This window comes from Aythya marila (genome assembly GCF_965140915.1).
Source record: "Aythya marila genome assembly, chromosome: 1".
Taxonomy (NCBI): domain Eukaryota; kingdom Metazoa; phylum Chordata; class Aves; order Anseriformes; family Anatidae; genus Aythya; species Aythya marila.
Genome location: NC_139042.1, coordinates 45,641,045 through 45,661,057, shown reverse-complemented (window position 1 = coordinate 45,661,057; position 20,013 = coordinate 45,641,045). Strand labels below are relative to the sequence as shown.

Sequence of the window (20,013 nt, the reverse complement as noted above, 5' to 3'; positions counted from 1 at the left end):
ATTGGCTAACATTTAAATTTTAAAATGAGAATTGTCTCTCTCTCCAATTTGTTCACTGTGCATGACAGGTCTTTGGAAGTTGACCATTTCACATTTCCATGAAGTGTGAGCAAATTTTTCCAGACTTTAAATGAAGTGAAGGGAACATAAACAGATAGGTGAACACCAGAAGAGAGAAAAAGATAGCAGTACATGAGCTCAAGTATGTCAAAGGATCATCCAAAACAAAGACTCCAGTTTATTCACTATGAAAAAGACATAGGATATACTACTTCACATGTTATGATTGGGAAGTTATCTGAAACAATGAAATACAGACTTGGTTGGCAGAACTCCCATGACTTGATAATAGTCCTTCATTTCCTACTAAGTAGGTCTATGGGGGTAAATCCTCCTGTAGTGTTCCAAACTGCTGTTGGTCTATGTCATACAAAATGTTTGTAAGACAAGGGAATGCTAACTGCTGGATACATACAGCGCCTTTTATTGCAAGCTTTGTGAGGTTAAGAAAAAAAGTCTTCTAACAGTTCAGGCTGAAAATAAGGCTTTCCTAAATCTAAGTGATCTGGCTTCTGAATGTGAAAAGTCCTGTGAAAGACTAGTAAAAAGAACTACAAATGCACAACTTTTTCTATATGCCTCAAGTAGCCAACAGTAGAGCAAGCTATTAAGAAATCTGATGAATACTCTTAAACTGTATTGAAAGAAGGATATGGAAAACTTTTTTTTTTATTATTATTTAGGATTTTTGGCATTTATTGTGAAACAAATAAATCAGAAACAGTCAGAATCTTTCTCTCAAAAAAAATTACTCAACATTTTACTCCAACATTTGTTGTAAGCCCACAGCAGAACTGACTCAAAGGGAAGACTGCCATCTACTGAATCAGCAGCAGCTTACAGTTCCCAGAGCAAGAAAATAAAATGGATAGCAGCATTCACTCCTGTAAAAGCATATCACTCCAGACTTCACATTCAAATCACAAAATATATAGTAAGAAAAAAATTATAATGGCTGGTGTTTGAAATATCAAAATTAAAAACAGACAGAAAGACAGAACTTGATGTGTTTAAAATTTTGAATACAGGCATGCAGACCTCTTCAGAAAAAGCTGACGTCATGGAAGCACTGTGATCAGAAAGCATGAAGCCATTCTCGTCTGACTGAGTAACTACTGATGCAGCATGCATTTCAAAGGAGTAGAAAAGGACATTTAATGACCTGTGTACAAGACAACTGACTCCACCTTCCTAGGATCAGTCACATTTCATAAAATTTAAAACTTGACATACAAGCATATATATGTAAGTACCTGGTATCACTTACTTTCACTGCGTTCTCTGCATAAAGCCTAGAGGTTTTGTTACACAATTCTGCACCCTTAGATGAGCACGAGCAGATTAAAAAGCACAAGCTATAAGTCTCAGGTATGTACATAATTACAAATGTAGAATAACATTTTGAGTTGGATGTTATTTGAATAGTCTGCAGTCCACACAGTAACAGTACTGTAATAACCTGGTGAACACTACAGAAATAAGAACAGCATACAAAACTATCAACAGCAAAAGAAAAACATATAGCTAAACACCTTACAGAACTCTAGCTACAAGGACATGATATACCTTTCAGTACTTCATCAAAACAGAAATGTTTTCCATTGCCACTTACCAAGTACAAGGAATATCCACCAAAGCCAGTACTGTCCATTGAAATATCCAGTAAAGTAATCTGAAAACTGGAATTCATACAGAAGACTTAGCTGTAGCAAGAAAGATGACTAAGACACATTTAATGCTTTATGCAAATACAGGAAGCTGAGGAAAAACTAAATTAAAATATATATATATATACACTGTATTTTCCTAAGATAGAAAACTGGTATTTGTGCCATAGTTTACCATACAAATAACACTTCCAGTACCAGGTGGTCTTTGGCAAAGTTATTTCAAAAGCTCTAAGATATATATACACATATATATACATGTAAATACATGTACATTGCATATACTACTTGCCAGAATCATCTGACATTTTCTGTTATAATGAATCACCACTGTCAATTTCCTACCCCCCACCCAATGCCTGCTGTCCTGAACACATTACGGCAGCCTGCTGCTTTAGATATTAACACCAAAAGCCACATTAGTTTAATCTTATCAGACAGGGATGTTCTGCTGACCCCTCAAAAGAAGAGCTTTTGACCTTCTGTATACCCCCTACTGTTAATCGCTGCCAAGAATACCAGCCCCATAAAGACCCCCAACTCATTAAAGTCTTTTCATTTTCAAACCAGCATTCAGTTCCCAGCAGTGAGCTGAACGCAACTAAATGAACCTTGAAGAGGCATTTCAACTGTTCCTGTTAGTGACCATGGTAGACAGTTTTGTCCTCTCTGATGTGGGAGGCAGCTGGAAGGCAGGGTGTGATGGTATTGGAGACAGGTATCTTTGCCTTTACCAGACTCCAGACTGCATGCTTCACTGATAAAAAAGGCTAATCAAATGTCTCCAAAACTCACACAAGAAGTAGGAATGAGGAGATGTGTGAAAAGTTGCCAGAAGGAATAAAATAACCTATTTAGTAGCTCTGCACACTTTTCATACACTTCCCATCCTGCTGTCATTCACTATGTTTACTGCATCCTGCCACAGCACATCCTATTTGTCATATCCAGTGCGCTTCTGTAGTTATCAACCAAGAAATCATGTAATTCAGGCATTATTTTCTCTAAAATAACCAGAGACGATACTAGGCAACATATTCAACCAGAGCTGTTAAAAGAACTGTTAGGTTTTTGTTCTCAAGTAACTATGCATTGAGATTCATGTTTTCTTCACAATAAAGCCAGATCATCAGGCTCAATAAAAAAAAAAAAAGGTAAAGAAAAAGAATTGCCAAGTTGAATGAAAAGAACAATTTACACTATCACTATATAAATACTAGCATATCTATTATTCAGCAAACTAAGCATTTTGTATTTTGACAGCTTGTTAAAAGACCAAATGAATATTCAACAGCAAGAAAGTTCACTGCATTATTAATCCCACTTCACCTGGTAGTTAATATTGTAAGTTTTCTTAAGCATGTATTTTTTCTTTTTTTCTTTTTCCTTTTTTCTTTTTTTTTTTTTTAAACTTACAAATTCATTTAACTGGAAAGAAGATGTATTAAAACTACTGACCAATCAATTAGTGGCCTAACATGCATTACTCTAACATTTTTAAGCAAAAGAAATCATTGCTGCAAAATTCACTGAACAACAAATCTGTGTTTTTGTTGTCTAGAAAAAAAAAAAAAAAAAAAAAAAACACAAAACAAAACACTTTTCTGGATATAAAAAAGTGATACAGAGAAAGCATATGTAAACTAGAACTGTTTAGACACTATATAGTGTCTACTACAGTACTACTGAGCCTGAGTGAGAAAGTTCAGTGCAAGCTTTTTGAAAAGTTTGAAGCAAAGGAAATACAATTTTGTGTATACATGCACACTTGCATGTCACCATTAAAACAAAATTGTTGGCATATATCCTATGCGCTTCTGTTATTTTCTCCAGAAGAGGATACAGCACAGGAGGTTTATCATCTTGACTACGAAGAAAGCAGCCCCGAGGTCTTGGAACTGGTCAGCTCTAATATTTTGAGATTAGTAACAGACTATACACAAGATTTTAAATGCAGGCTATGACTCAGTAATTCTTTAAAGAAGTTTAGCATGTATTCATTTTAGTGGTTGTTATGAGCACATTCTCAAGTAGACAGGAATAATAAAACTGACACAACGAGCAAGTTCTGGCCTCTGTTTAGTATGCCTCGAGGAAAGTTCAAAATAGCCCCAATGGATACACAGTTGAAAAATTCACGTCTTCATGCCCATTGAGATAAACTCCATTCCAAACTCCAAATTCCAACTAATTACACCAGAACTGCATCTGATCTGGTAGGATTCCTCTGCCCTGGGGAAGCAAAAAATTACCTCTCAGCTGTAAAAAGGATGCAGGATGTGTGCCATAAGGACCAGGTAATCTCTCCTCTCTACAATCCTTGCACTAATTGTACTAAGAGCCAATCAAGTTAGATTACTAGCACATACAGAAAAAAAAAAAAAAAATCAGAGTTAGCATGGTATAAAAGATGACTAATGACCAAAGATCCTTAGACAGGATGAGATTTTAACATTGTGTCTCAGAAGTGTAGAACTCAAGTTCAGAAAGAATTACCAACTTCCACCACTTAGTCAGCTAAGGAACTTCTAACATAACTTTCCGAAAAGCATCTAGTCTCACACTAAAAGCATCAAGAAATTGAGTATCTGAGCTGGTAAAAATGCAGTCATGTATTTGATTTTGACTCGATTTAGTATGTATGTGCTTTTCTTTTGCCCTGTAAGATACAAGTGAGAAATGCTTTTGTTTGCTTGTTTTTTTTTTTTTTTCCCTGATAGACTTCACCATTTATGTTTTTCTTTTAGAACACTTTCTGAGTAATACGATTGACACTTTTGGCACTTGCTCCACTTCTACGTGATTTTTAAATAATGAGAATGAGTCACTCTATTTATCTTAACTGGAAGATCAACACAAAATGATAAATCAGATAAAGACAGATTCAGTTTCATTCTTCTTAAGCACTTATGAAAATATAGTAAGTAAATTCCCTACTGAAGCGAAGGTTAGAGAAAGTTAAGTGCAGAATTTAATATAGTTATTTTTAATTCTTTTACTATAGATGCTTGGATAAATTGTTATGGATTGGTTCTACAAGCAGAATCAAAAAACATACCCGTACAATGAGAATCCATTTGATCAGGGAGAGACCGAATCCACAGATTGCACCATACCTTCCAGCTATGGTATTTGTTATACAGAAGGATAAACAAAATCCAATCCAGTTGAAAATAAATGCCACTATAAAGTAAAAGAAACAGTAGCTTCTGTTAATCTGCATAGCTAAGCAAACAGACTTAACATTAATTTCACTTATAAACTAATAAGGACATGCTTACACAGTCAGTAGGAGTTCCATTCTGGTAATTCAAGACTTCAAAGATTTACTTTGAACCTAGGCATTCCCAATGGTATAGTCACTTAGTAATAATAAAGCAAATGGTAAACAGGCTGTAACCTACTACTTTAAACAAGAGAACATTACAACATTGAGGAAAGTATTACTTTGCTACAGAAATCTGACCAAATGACGCTAGATAAGTAAGGTAAATGCAAACAGAGGGCTATAGCATACAAATCTGGATTAAAACAAAAAATAAACCTTGCTACACTTTTATAACCAAAACCAGAGTTATATGCACACATAAATGCATGTGTCAAGGCTGCATATTCAGCTTTATCCAGTTTGGATAAAACAGAATAAAGTATCTGATCTTGCTCTTTAAACACAGTATAGAGATGAAGATAAATTGAGAAGCTGCTGTTTCACTAGTTACTGTCTTCTCTTTTAGATGTATGCCCAAGCCCACAAACGCAAAATTCAAACAGTCTGTAAAACTCAAGTGGAACTATAAAGAAACTGATGTTCCAAAAGAAATTTTGGAAGACTTTGCATCATCGCCACAGTCATTTTGTACAAGTGAGAAGACATCTTGCCTAGGGTAGCGATGAGAAAGCTTACTTTTACAATAATTACAAATCTTCAAAACAAAGAAAAACTTTGAACAAATGCTAATAAAAAAAAGAGTAAGCATTTTATCACATAACAGCTACAGAACAGCATGTTGGCAATCTTTATGTTTGCCTAGCTTCCCAAAATAGAAAAGCTTTTACATTTGAGAAAGTTTGGATACACTGTCCTGAATGCAGGATTTTCCTTTTTTAAGCAAGCTCTCCAAATTCAACATACTTTTAAGAGTAACAGATTTAGGAAGCTAGTTCTTCAGCATCTGTCTGTTCCTGTCTCAGCATAACAAGTTACTGCTCTCTCCCATCCTCCCTATTAGTCAAGCTACAAAGGGTGATGGATCATGGCTCCACTGATAGGCACGCCAAAGAGGACAAAAGACAGACAAGTTTCTAATGGGCTATGGGAATCCCCATCATACTTGCAATTTTAATGTGTACATAAAATGATAAGGATTTAAAGTACCTAATAGCTATTTTTGCACATAATAAAAAAAATCCCAACCAAAGTATATGAAGGGGAAACGAACTTTGAACACATCAACAATTTTATCCTCCTTTCAAATTAACCTAGAAAAATATTCAAAATAGAATCCACAATCGCTGGATGAGTATTAGAAGGTATTTAACCTTATGTTATTTGCCCAACTCTTGAAAGACAAGGAATCATCTTCCAGTACAGTTCACAACAGCTTACCTCCCCCTCCCCACCCTTTAGTCAGAGTGCTGTTTCATCAAGTTACAAACTGACAATAAAAACAGGAAAGAAAAAAACTATATAAAAGTTGTAAACTACCCAAGTTCACATACTCTAAAAAAAAAAAAAAAAACCTATAAATATTGAGATTTGTTTTCTATATAAGTTTCTGTCCATTTCTAGAAAAATTCTGCAGTGAGGACCTAATCAAAAATCCATGTCTTCAGCAATATGAGAAAATCATTATTTCTACCTCTGTAAAACTTAAGCAACACCTTAGGGAGCTTCCCCCAACATTTCCTTGGCATTGCATCACCTTAACAAATGCTGAAGTCAACATGTTTTCAGTATTTCCTATTGCTTTTTTTCCCTCCCTTGTGTCCTGTCTCTACTTCTAAAATCATCTTTATTGTCTCATTCTGTTTAAAAAAAATAATTCGTTCCTTGCAGAAATGCATCTGCAGTTTCTAAGCAGACTGCAACAAATTATTACTTTTTAAAAATCTATATTCAAACTGCTCTACTGCTCTCTGCATCAAGATTAGGCTCATTTATCTATCTTCTTCCATCATAGTTTCCATGTATATCCTCTGTCAGTGATGCAAATTCTGAGTTTTCTGGCCTACACTGCATCTGGAAAGAGTTACTACAGTAAATTTATGTAAAATTTCTGTCTCACATAATTACTGCAATAAAAGTTGTCTATATCTTTCATCTCCGTATTGCCATTGTTAAACCATAGCATGAGTTCCGCACCACACCAACAGAGAAAATAGAATGAGGAGAAACTAATGGAACAAAGTACCTACTGCCTTCTCTGTCTGCAAGATGGAGACTAATAAATCGTGCAAGCTTCTTGTTGCAACAAATGCTACCATCTGCATTCCGTAACAAAAAGTGTTCCTGAGGTTGAAAATTAGGAGAAATTTCTTCTCAGAAAGAGTGGTCAGGCACTGGAACAGGTTGTCTAGGGAGGTGGTGGAGTCACCATCCCTGGGGGTATTTAAGGAAAGGTTGGACTTGATGCTTAGGGACATGGTTAGTGGGTGACATTGGTGGAAAGGTGATGGTTGGACCAGGTGATCTTGGAGGTCCTTTCCAACCTTAATGATTTTATGATGCCTGTCCTTGAGATGACTAACATTCAGACTCCTATGTGAGCTCAACTTTCTACTACTGGCCTCTTACCTTTAATAAATTTAAGACAGAAGCAGCTTTACAAGAGGAAGATGGATAAGCTAAAGATTTTTTTTTTCTCCAGTAAAGTCTTCTTTGTATCGTGTAGTGCTCACAACATTTTATTTCTTTCTGATTTGTAGTGCAAAAAAACAGTTGAAATACAAAATGCAGGATGTTCTAAATGTTACAGAAGTTTCAGAATTTGACGTTTCAAACAAGGTCATCCATAAACTATTTGTAAAACCAAAGCCCTCTTCTGAGGGGCAGGGGTCAGCATATGATTTTTGATATCAAAAATAATAAAAAGCAAATGTTTTATTCCTCTGCACTTCCAAGTAAAATGGAGTAACACAATCCAATTTGGTTTTGCAAACAACCTTGCATCTATTGGTATTTTTTATACTGTAATAGACATAGGGCAAAGCAAAGATTATGTATGATGCAGTATACTTTGCCATTACTATTTTATTAATCCATCAAGAGTACCACCTCTTTCAAAAAAAGTTTTTTTTGTGCGTGTAAAAAGTTGATATCATTTTTATAAGCTCCTTTTAAGTACTGAAAGGCCATAATAATGTCTCCTAGAGCCTTCTCTTCTCCAGTCTGAACATTCCCAGCTCCCTCAGCCTTTCTTCACAGCAGAGGTGCTCCAGCCCTCTCATTACCTTCATAGTCCTCTTCTGGACCCGCTTGAACAGAACTACATCCTTCTGGTGCCGGGGGCCCCAGACGTGGACACAGCACTCCAAGTAGGGCCTCACAAGGGCAGAATAGAGGGGGACAATCACCTCCCTTGACCTGCTTGCTGGCCATGGCCCCGTTGATGCAGCCCAGGACACAGCTGGCTTTCTGGGCTGCAGGCACACACTGCTGGCTCATGTCAAGCCCTTCCTCCACTGGAACCACCAAGTCCTTCTCTGCAAGGCTGCTCTCAATGAGTTCTTCTCCCAGCCTGTACTCATGTCTGGCATTGCCCCAGTCCAGGTGCAACACCTTGCACTTGGCCTTGTTGAACCTCATTAGGTTCACATGGGAACACTTCTCAAGGTTGTCCTTTGGATGGATCCCTTCCTTCTGTTATATCAACTGCACCACTCAGCTTATTTTCATGATACTAAACATAGAACTGGTCTGAAAACACATGCTGGTTTCAAAGTTTAAGTACAGGTCAAGTCTATGACATGATTAAAATGGCAACTATATACACATAGTGAAACCATGCTCAATTATGTCCTTTATTCCCTGCTTTGTCTGTCCAAATACTTGTGTCTTTTTTTCTTAAATATACAGCAAACACCAAAAGATCTTAAAGTTTCATACCTTGCCTAGGTTTACAAAGCATACAGTAATAAATCTTTTCATGCACCACCAGAAAATGCTCTTCCCACTCCTGCATAGAATTTATTCCATTCCTGAATTGGTATACATTTTTCCTCCTTCCTGGTGGCCTCACCTTAAGTCTGCTGATGATCAGTAACAGTATTTGCTACCAGCCTCTTTTTTTTTCTGCTCAGTGATGAACATTCAAAAACTTCCCTAGGCAGTTTATCTTTAGCACTTCATTACCCATGTTGGTAAATTTCTCTTAATGCCCAGTTGGAAGCTTCCTCATTCCAATTATTTTGTATTACATCCAATGCATACGTAGAAACCACAGAAGTCAATTTCTTTCTGCATAAAGAAGTTAGGTGATTGTGTGCCAGGCTCCCTTGATGATCAGAGGCAAACGAGCACAATTCCTTTATCTCCTTCCAACATCTGCTATTTCAGTCAAACGACTTCCCCTTAGTTTCTCTTGCATGACTAAGGGAAACCCGCATAGCATTAATACACGCACAAAGAAGTCAGGTTTCCTAAATTCACACCAAGGAATCTTCCCACTGGCAATTTAGACCATGCTTACCATTTCTCAGGAAGCATACAACAAGAGGCTGTTCTAATCTGGGGCTTGTGCTACAATTCTGCCTCCCAATTTATGCCTGTTTGCAATGCTCCGGGTAGATATCCTAGCTTGTGTGCAATTTATTGTTCATTTGAAGCACCTGCTAGGTTTGAAAACAGCGTGGACATTAGTTTCTGAACTACTGTTATGGGTGTTTTCTGTTCCAATATAACATCTTGAACTAAATTTACATTTACATTTCTCTGTATTGTGAGAATTGTGAGAATTTTTTTTTTTTTTGCTGTTGAGTTGTAGATGTGTTTAAATTGGCTGGCCACGTTATTCAAAAGTGAATCACATCTCCAGATGAGAACTTAAACTTCAGCTGTCTCAAACATTTTTCTCCTTTTCTACCTCCTTATCAACCCATTTGTGAGATTCGAATTAATATTTAGTTTTTCCAGAACAAGGATTGCCCAAAGCCCTCTTCCATAGTTTCAAAAAATCCAGATGAATTCCACAATTATTTTGGGGTCCACAGGTGAAAATGCTGGTAATATTCTAAAGTACTCCTTAAATACAAGGGAAAAAACTTTTATTACTGTCACTTAGCCAGGATAAGCCAATCGGACATGATTCAAACTTCCGCTATGTGCACAGTAAGTAAAAAAAAAAAAAAAAAAAATTTTGGGCATGACAGTTACTTGCTCTGTCACCATTACAGCCATGTTCAAAATGATAAGAAACAGCTCACAAGTTTCTCCGTTTTGTTATGCATACAAAAAGTTACTCTGAGTAACGCACCTACTAACTTCTTTCACTGGCATTCTGAAAAGTTTATACTTTGCTGTATAAGGCACATCTGACTAAAATACATAAATGAAAAATATATTAAGTGGTCTGGTGGCATAATTTGCTGCATTGACTTCATAGATTAATTTAGCTCCACATTAGAAACTGACAGACACCAGCCCTGACCATTGAAGAGCAGATTGTTCACTTATCAACATAATCACAGATTTCAAAAGTGACAGCAGTTTCTTAAAACAGTTTCACCACTTCAGCGATAAAATAGGTCGGTTTCCAAATTTTTCTACAAAGTTTCTGAAGGAAGTGTTCAAGCAAAAAGCACACAAAACCCAAAGACATTTTACAAACACAGAAAAGATGCTCAAAATACCTGCTTATGTAAAGGAATTTTATTCTTTAAACTATATTGTCTCCTTTTCTTTAGTTATACTGAACACAACGGTATTTTTTTCAACTTAGATGAGAAACAGATTTGTAACTTGCACGCACCAAGATCCAAAATGACAAAATAGAAGAGACATCTGGCCACTAGATGGCCTCAAGACAAATATTTTTGCAATTTAGGCAGCTACCACTAGATGGCAGCTACTCATCACTAGTTGATTGTAGGCAAGAACAGTAAAAAATGTATTTGATTACACTTTGGTTGAATAAAATGAGGTAATAAAAACTAAATTCTGTTTTTATATTTAAAATAGAGGTAATCAACCCCCAGGATCTTACTACAAGTGTTGTACCTAACAGTCACAGAAAGGATGCAGGAGAGCTCATCCACAATGAGTCATTCTTTCCACAATTCTCTTACTACACCACAGCTCCTGATACTGTTGTCCTGAATTTTAACTACATGATGAAATTTACTCTAGATTCTCAGTGTTCTGCCACCTTTGCTTCCAGCATTTAAACATATTCCAGCCAGGAAAAAAAAAAAAACAACAAACACATATAGCTGTTCCGAAAATTTCACTTCGACTCCCACTCCCTTAAGTCTACATAGATCTAACCTAAATTAATTAAGTTAAGCTAATTTTTTATTTAATTCTCTAATCTCACCATGTAACGTCCATTTTCCAAGTTTTTTTCACATCTATATATGCAACAAGTTTTCATTAACTCCTCATACTGTGAACACAAACACCAAGTAAACTATATACATTCCCATACATAACTGGTATCCAGTACCAGTTAACACAGAGACAAATTAAGCATATGTTTTTATATATACCTTGCAACCTGTTTTATTTTGAAAGCACTCATTTTATGCATTTCATTCAAAGATGATCAGAGTTGGCAGTTATATACTCTCAAAATGATCAAGAAAAAAAAATTATAATCTACAGGGTATTTTTGACAAATATGCAGAAGTAGTGCTCTGTGCAGTCAGTCTCAGATAAATGACTGATTTGAAGAGGAAGAAGCCAGTTTATCTGAGTTAGCCTCTCCATTCTTGAAGATGTGTACAAGGTTCTGGGTGTGCAGTTTTGGCCAACAGCATTTGATTATCATTGGATTCTTTGCTTCTGCATAGTATGAATGTTACTTCTACTATAGTCCTAACTGCAAGCTAACAAGTCTTTTTTAAACTCTGATAAAAAGGACTTAAAAACATTTTAGACCCAAAAATTCACCCACTTGACCTTCCAATGCAGTGCTAATGAAGGCCTGGACCAGGACTTGCAAGAGCAAGTTCACACAATAAAGAACTTACACAGTTAAATACTAGGTTAAACACAAGACATTGCAGCACATAGGGCAAGGGAAGAAAAGAGAAAAATGAATAAAACCCTTCACCCCCAAGAATACATACCCTTTTTATGGTCCAACCACAGACAGAGGTCAGACTACAAAAGTCACTTTATCACCGTACATATATATTTGCATATTTGCTATGAGAGATATAAAAATTATAAAAAATTATCCGAAGATGCAACCCCCAGTTGTCCTAGTGATTTATATATCAACACTAAAGAGCTTTCATAAAAAGTTCTATAACCTGTACCTCTAGCTTTTAAATCAAGAGACTACAAAAGACATAAAAGGTACATGAACTAAAATGAAATGTAGGTTGAAAGACAAAGGGGATTTCAGTAGATAACCAATCAGGTTTCATCCTGATGAATGCTAAAACGAACAGCAGCATCCCCCACATCAAACTTTCATTAAGGCTGCCAGAGAAGCATTTCAGAACAGGGAAATATCTTTAGAAATGATAAATAAATATCCAAGTGGGAAAACGAACAGCTTTTTTCTACAAGTAATTTCCAGTGGCTAAATCCAAGTTTGCTCAACACAATAGGTAAGTTATAAGACAAGGCATGCACAACATACACAGGGCCTGAATAATTGTAAAAGTAGCACCAGCAGCAATCACATATTACCTAAGACAGTACATATTTATATGCTAGTGGTTAGTTTAACCTGAAAATAAGTGTGGCTGGATTTGTTCCATAATTAACTTAATTCACTACACTAACACAAGTAGCTTTTATATGGTACATCATTTCTCTCTAAAATTTCTAAGACCTGATAGCCAGATTTCTGTGATCCAGCCTTTAAATAAGTGCAACACACTTGCTACATCTGGAACAGTAAGTGCTTACATCTCTGTACAAGTAAAAGTAATAGTAATTCATTACAGTACATTAATTCAGTTTATCACAGTTATCTTTCATATTCCATAGAAATAAGGTAAAATTAAGATATACCTCAATAGGTCTGCAATACCAGATAACTTACTGAAAAATGCCAACATGAAGATGCCATCATTGCCCACTCTAAGCTGATCTGCATCACTGAAATCATCTCGTGGTGGATACTCTTCTTCCTGGATTTACAGGTTAGCGATAATTTAATTAAAAGTATAGAATAACTATCTTTAGGACTAAATTATTGTGTTTCTAAATCTAGAAAAAAACTGACATTTCTGTAATACGTCTATATCAAGGAACTCCAGAAGAAAAATAATTCAAATCAATAAAAGAGGCTTATTGGTGCTTATGTTGACAGAGCCCAGAATTAAATCAAAATTGCTATAGAAGATACATACATATCGTATATTCATCTTAAATGAGAACAGAAATTATTTCAGATGAGTACTTTAAAATCAAAACCAACAGAATTCCCCTTTCTTATTGAAACTATCTTGGTATGCAGCCAAGATGTTAAAAACTTAATTGGATAAAATCATTACATAGTATGCTCTATTTTTTTTTTTTTCCTGACAGAAAGGCCTTTTAATACTTTAAAAACTATGAAGATTTAGAATAAGGTGTATCTTAATATTGCTGATGCAAAAGCACAGCACTAATCAATTTATAGATTATCCAACAACCTGCTGCAAAACAGACATAAAGCAAAGAAAATCTCTAGGGACACTAGAGGGCATGAGTACGTTAAAATTGTTTTAAAAACTTCTAAACTCAGGAAAGACAATTATTAACTTACACAAAAGTAAACAGAGATATCAGTCAAACCAATGCATAAATTTCTCTGGTCATGTCAAAATACTAGGTCTTAAAATACAGAAATTATGAGTTTGTTTTGTTTTTCAGTGCTTCATTGTCAACAGGACTTGGTAAATCTTATGTACTGTTCTGTAGGCTGGGAAACAGTTTTCTGTATGACAGCTCTCACTAAAGAGAGCATGATGAAAACTATAAAAAACAGTTAAACAATATGTTAAGTAAACAACAGAAAAACAACACAGGATGATACAAGTCAAATAATGCTGCCAGTAACAGTAGCAATCTGGTCTAGACAGAAGCAGAAGTAATATTCTTTGAATTTTCCTGTACTTTTTCTCCAACTGATGATCTTAATGACTTAGAACTGAAGTAAGAAGTATCCTATTAAAAATAGTAATAAAAAATTTTATCAAGGAAGATTAAAGATTTATTTTGCTGATTGACCCAGATCAAACAATTACTAATGAAATAATGTAATTCTGCTTTTAACATTTTATTCACTGACTGCACCAAATGTTACTTTATGCGTGTTTTATCCATATATATAAATATATGGATATATTCATAATTTAAAGGGCATTAAACAGTCACAATGATCTAGAGCTCTGTCATGGGATTGACATATTCACCTTTGTGAACAGTGCAGATTAATCTACCAGGGTATAGTGATTACAGTTAGAAGTATGCTAGAACAAACTGTACCAACTCCAGGCAGCCAGCACTACCCTTCATAACATGGCCGTGAAATTCCAGCTGTTCTCTTTCCTTTCAGAGTAATTAACCAGGCCTCTGTATCACAAGGTATTTTAAAACCATTGCTTTTCCAATGAAATCACAAAAAGCTAGTCCAACGCAATCTTAAGAAGCCATAATTCAACTATATACACTTTCAAATGTCCCTAAATGGTCATCTTAAATGATTATGAAAATATCAGTTTAGCACAATTTTGCTACAGCTGCAAGACTGATGGGGAAAAGTAAAAGAAGGACTAAAGATACATTAAATAAAAGACTACATTTGAACATGTTTGTATCAGAAACATATGGCTCAAAAGTTCGGACTGTTTTCAATTTTAATTTCAAAAGCTCTGTAAAATAACGTTGTTTTTTTTAAATAATTGGCTGGCTACTGTTCTTCATACTGGCATTTCCACAACAATTATCAAATTTGCTCTACGCAAATTGTTCCCTCTGAAAAACAAGATTTGCCTTAGCTACAGTAACAATTTTAACAGGTTTCTCTATATGCATGTTGCTAAGGCTTACATGTGTAAGAAATGTGAATCAGTAAATAATCCAGGGACATGAGAACAGGCATTTGCAATAAGCATGAACAACTTATTGCACTCTATTGCAAAAGACAATGATAGTAAACTAAGCTCTATTTACTGTCTCCAAAAATTGGCATATTGAAATTACCAGAATCTTTAACAAAATGAAATAGTTTCCTACCTTTAAACTAGATTCAGCCCTTGCTTACATCACTTAGTATCTGGTTTTACAGTCAGTCCCACTGCTCAGGTCCCACTAATATAGGCTGTCCTTTGCAAGACAGTGCTCTCATTTAATCTAGTTAACGTCAACAGTCTTAACTTTCCTTCAAAGTATAATTGTTTGCGACCTTTTTGGTCCCATTTTTGAGGAATGAAAAAGGGACAATGCAGAATGACTCTGTCCTCTCAGCTGATGCTCAGAAAATAAACAATTAATGACATTTACTGAATGAGAATGATTATATTTTCTTCTTTGTGAGAATGTCATTGATATCTAGTTATATAGAGAGACAAAGAGTTATCTACACATAGTTTATACATATACACATACAAACTATTGATTTTTGACAAAATTAGCCATTGTAAGGATCACAGAGAATTCATTTGATTGTTAAATATACTGAAATTTGTATAAACAGAGAAAATTTGTATTCCTATAACCAGGAAAACAGTTAAATAGCAAAATATATTATCAACACGAATATCAAACAAAGGAACTTCTTTAAGCTAAAGAACATGAAATAGTACACAGCATCTATCGAAGGCAATCCTATTAACTCCTCTGGAAACAGTGTTCTCTGTAGCTATCTTACAAAAAGAGGGCTGTGGTTCCCCCCCCCGTCAAGGTTTTGTAGCTTCTTTTAAATTGAAGCCTAGCATGGCATACTGTGAGAAAAACACCTTTACTCAAGGAAAGAAACAGTGTTTTCAGTAACCCTTTGGATAGCTGAACTGGTAACTCTTCTCAATGCAGAGGATTTACAGAGAAAAACTTCATGATGATATCTTCACGCATACAAAACAATATGGAGAAGTTAAGGAGGAGGAGGTGTGGGAGGCATAATGAAACCCAGAAGCATTTGTTTGCCAATAGGAAAATTCATAGTTAAAGTCTAAACTAGAGAGAACTATACCATACCTCGGGACGACTGAGGAATATTTCATCAAACAGACTCCTAGACTCCCTAAACTGGGCGTGCTAAGCATGTAAAAACAGAAAAATGTAAGACAAATGCAACTGAAGAGCATTAAGTAAAAGCCATTCATTGCAACATACAAACAAGCCATTTACCTGTTAGCAATATGTTTGCCCATTTAAATTAACCTTTTTAAAATGACCTTTACAATTTGAAAAGGAAAAAGATGAAAGCCAGCATAACTAATGCTATCACAACTGATGACAAAGGATTGCTACAATTTCTTTGGTACATTGAGCTAACTGGGAGAATTTGAAAGAAATAAAAACATAGATTTTGTGTAAATATTTAAGATTAAATACACAAAATCAAGCACAAAAAGTATCCATAAATTTTAAGTTTGGATTGTTCATACAATCTATGGATGCAGGGACTACGAAGTCTATAACGTGATCACAGTAATTTTTTTTTTTTTCATATCATCCCTACCTCATTCAGGAAAAAAGTATGAAAGTAGTTCATTAAATGTGCTATCTTCTTATACCATTTTCCTTTCTTTTGCTCAATTAATAGGTTTGAAGCCTTCTTTACTGCACACTTTCGACTGTACCATGAAATAGTTATCAGCTTCATGTGTCACTCGAGATAAAGGCTCTGCCTCTGTTCACATTATAGTAGTGAAGAAGCACTATATCCTCATTTTACAAGCAAGAAGCTAGAGGCACATCGTAACATAACTTACATCCTTAAAACACTAACTTCATAAACCTGAAAATTAGAAATGGAAAAAATACATTATGTAGTTTGTGTACATTTTGCAAAGTGTGTAATACAGAACTCAGACACTGCATGCAGATGTCACTGCTTGTGATCTCAAAGATAATGAAAATGAGAAAATAATTGCAAGCTAGTAAAGTCCACGTGACTTATTCTTCCACAGGTATGTAGAGCTAAGGATCAAAATCCTTCCCCTCTGGATGGCAAACCACCACCCTAACCATAATGTGACTTTTTCCACAGTCTTAATACCAAGTCTTTAATATAGCTTGTATGTTTATGCATGAGTGTGTGCTGAAAGGGAAAAAAAAGAGGGGAAAAAAAGGACAGAAAAAAGAAGAAAAAACACAGAAGCAAAACAAGCAGAAACCATCAAATCTGAGATCCTTAGCAGTCTGAGGCCCTTAGGTACACTGAGGCAGCTTCTGATACAGTACTGCCTTAGCCTACAACTTTCCAGTTAATTTCTGCTTTGGTGGAATGATGGTGTGTTCCTACTCATTCTTCATATGTACGTGAAATTTATAAGAATTTCACCTAAGTGTAAGCACTTGCTGTGTTCCTCTGTGCATGTTGGAAAAGAATGCATACCAACAGGCTTCATGCAAAAGTTCGTTTATCCCTTTGTCACCATAACCTACTCTCCTACTTCTAAAATCTAGATTCCTCCTCACCTCCATTTTACTTACTGTTCTTCTGCCTTGGCAATTCTTTCTTTACCGATTGACTGCTCAATCATTTTACTCACTTTTTTTTTTTTTACTATGTTCATATTTTCCAAATACAGTCATTTCCCTTCTTCATCTCCACAAGTACCTCCTCACAAAGCAACATAATCTTATCAGTGTTCCTTCTCCATTCCTATTCCCTTCTTCTCACTCACCCACTTCAGCTGCTCTTCCAGTACTACATTTTGTCTTCACTTGGTTTCCTTTCTCCACCAATCCCAGTTTATTCTTTTCCCTCTTGCTTCTCATTAAGATCGCTCTGTGCTCCTTACATACCAATTCTCTCCATTCAGCTTTGCCTTTTCTCATTTTGACTTAGACCCATCACCCTCACCCTGCCTGTGCTCACTAAGTAACCTCTTTGACCAACCAAAACCAGACTACTCTTCACAAAACGAAAGCTGTAAGCTTTAGAGCCTCGGTCTTTGTCCTTTTACCCTTCTACCTAATACAAATAACCTCGTGGTTATGTACTGATCAAAGGCCAAGAATAATAAAACTATGTCACAGCACACCAGAAACTCACAGTTCCAGTGTTTTCACCAAAAGTAGTCATGAGCAGTCATATGGTGCATTTACTTTTAGCCTGATAATCCTATTCTGATACAAGACATCTACAAATGTTCTCTGGTGACAAAACATCTGCAGTCGCATCTCCTTCAGACTTATGAGCAGTCTGTCTTCCACGAACAAGTTCAATCTCCACAAATGTATTAAAGCTGTATGCATGTACTATGGAAACTCATATTCTCAGTAACTGAATTTGGCCAAAGCCAGGCAGATTTTCTGAGAATGAGAAAAGATGTTTCTGACACAGTGACCTAAACATGTGAGAATTCAAGTGCTCCAAAATAAAAAGGCTTAAGAATACAATTTAAAAACTATTGTTTTTGCTTAACTCTATTCTTAGAATTGGCTGAATCCCAGCCTGAGGTTTTTTTTCCCAATTAAATTCAGGTCAGGGACAATTGCATTTAAGTCTAAAGCTTTCACCCCATAGGGTTCCAGATGTACAAAGTTAAAAGCAACAGGAATCTTGCAAGAAAGTTGCATGTGCCCCATCTGAAGTGTCATAGGACTGGTAACAGTACCCTTAAAATTAAGGTTTGGGTTGCTAATGTTTTGAATTTAAAGGTTTTTACATAATTTCAGATTAAGGGTTTCTTTCGGACCAGTATTTCATCATAAATTGTACTTATATTACAAGCAGTAACAACAGACGACTTAATTACTCTAACAGAAGCACGGATTAAAAGGTTACAAGATCACCACCTCCTAGCAGGAACTTGGCAAGTAACCATGAAAAATATTCCAGATTCACTGCTACATTTAGTAAAATAGACTTGTACAACACCTTCACTGGTGATGTTACACAAACCCATTTTAAATTTAGCTGCATATACTGATTACTGCATGGCAATCAAGGAAGAAACCGACTCCACCTGTGTAAGTAAAAAATTTTTCCATTCACAGGCAAAAATGTGCCCAACAGCTACAACCCAGTCAGTAAGATTTTAGAGTCATAAAATCATACAATGGCTTGGGTTGGAAAGGACCTCATAGATCATCTACTTCCAACACTCCTGTCATAGGCAGAGATGTCACTCACTAGACCAGGTTGCCCAGGGCTTCATCTAACCTGGTCTTGAATGGGGTATTCACAACCTCTCCGGGCAACCTATTCTCAGAGGGTGGTAAAGCACAACTTTAAAATCCATCTGAGGTGGTGAGGAACCACCTTATAATCCACCTCAAATCACCTTGTTCTTAAAGTGGGGATTTCTAGTGAAAGCACTGGAAGCCTAAATTAAATACAGCATATTATGGCCAATCCTATCAAATAGCAGAATCTCTTTTTCTCTCCCAAATTTTGAAAGGTGGAAAGAACAAAATCATCAATTACAAAACTAACATTTAACATTAATTGCAGATATCAAACTTTTGGTTTTACTTTGAGTACTGCATTCTTTATAAGGTTAGTTCATACGAAATTAAAAACACTGCTTATATACCGATTCATTTACTGTTTAGTATAACTTGGGGTGCATGATTTTATGTTTTTAGTTTATTTTTAAGTCATAGAATGGGTTGGGTTGGAAGGAATTCTATAGATCAGCTAATCCCAACCCCCTGCCATGGGCAGGGACACCTCCCACAAAACCAGGTTGCCCAAAGCTCCATCCAGCCTGGCCTTAAATACCTTCAGGGATGGGGCACCCACAGCTTCTCTGAGCAACCTGTGCCAGTGCTTCATCACCCTCTCAGTAAAGATTTTCTTTCTTATATCTAATCTAAATTTACTCTTTCAGGTAGAAGCCATTCCTCCTCATCCCTGAAAAAGGGTCCCTCCCCAGCTTTCCTGTAGGCCCCCTGTTGCTGTAATATCTTCTAGAGCCTTCTGTCATTCTGCAGGCTGAACAACCCCCATCT

The 20,013-nt window shown here is 35.9% G+C and overlaps 1 protein-coding gene across 2 annotated transcripts in view; it reads right to left on the bottom strand.

Annotated features, from left to right (window-relative positions):
* The window catches only part of NDFIP2 (Nedd4 family interacting protein 2), a 47,417-nt gene that overhangs the window by 5,880 nt on the left and 21,524 nt on the right, over positions 1–20,013 (bottom strand). Inside the window, exons 4-7 of one of the 2 annotated variants that reach the window (XM_082768204.1) lie at positions 16,081–16,140; positions 12,941–13,028; positions 4,786–4,910; positions 1,673–1,739 (exon numbers count right to left, since the gene is read on the bottom strand). In XM_082768204.1, the coding sequence (XP_082624330.1) occupies positions 1,673–1,739; positions 4,786–4,910; positions 12,941–13,028; positions 16,081–16,140 (340 nt within the window). The remainder of the gene's footprint in view (positions 1–1,672; positions 1,740–4,785; positions 4,911–12,940; positions 13,029–16,080; positions 16,141–20,013) is intronic. The other variant, XM_082768205.1, reaches the window with a different exon arrangement.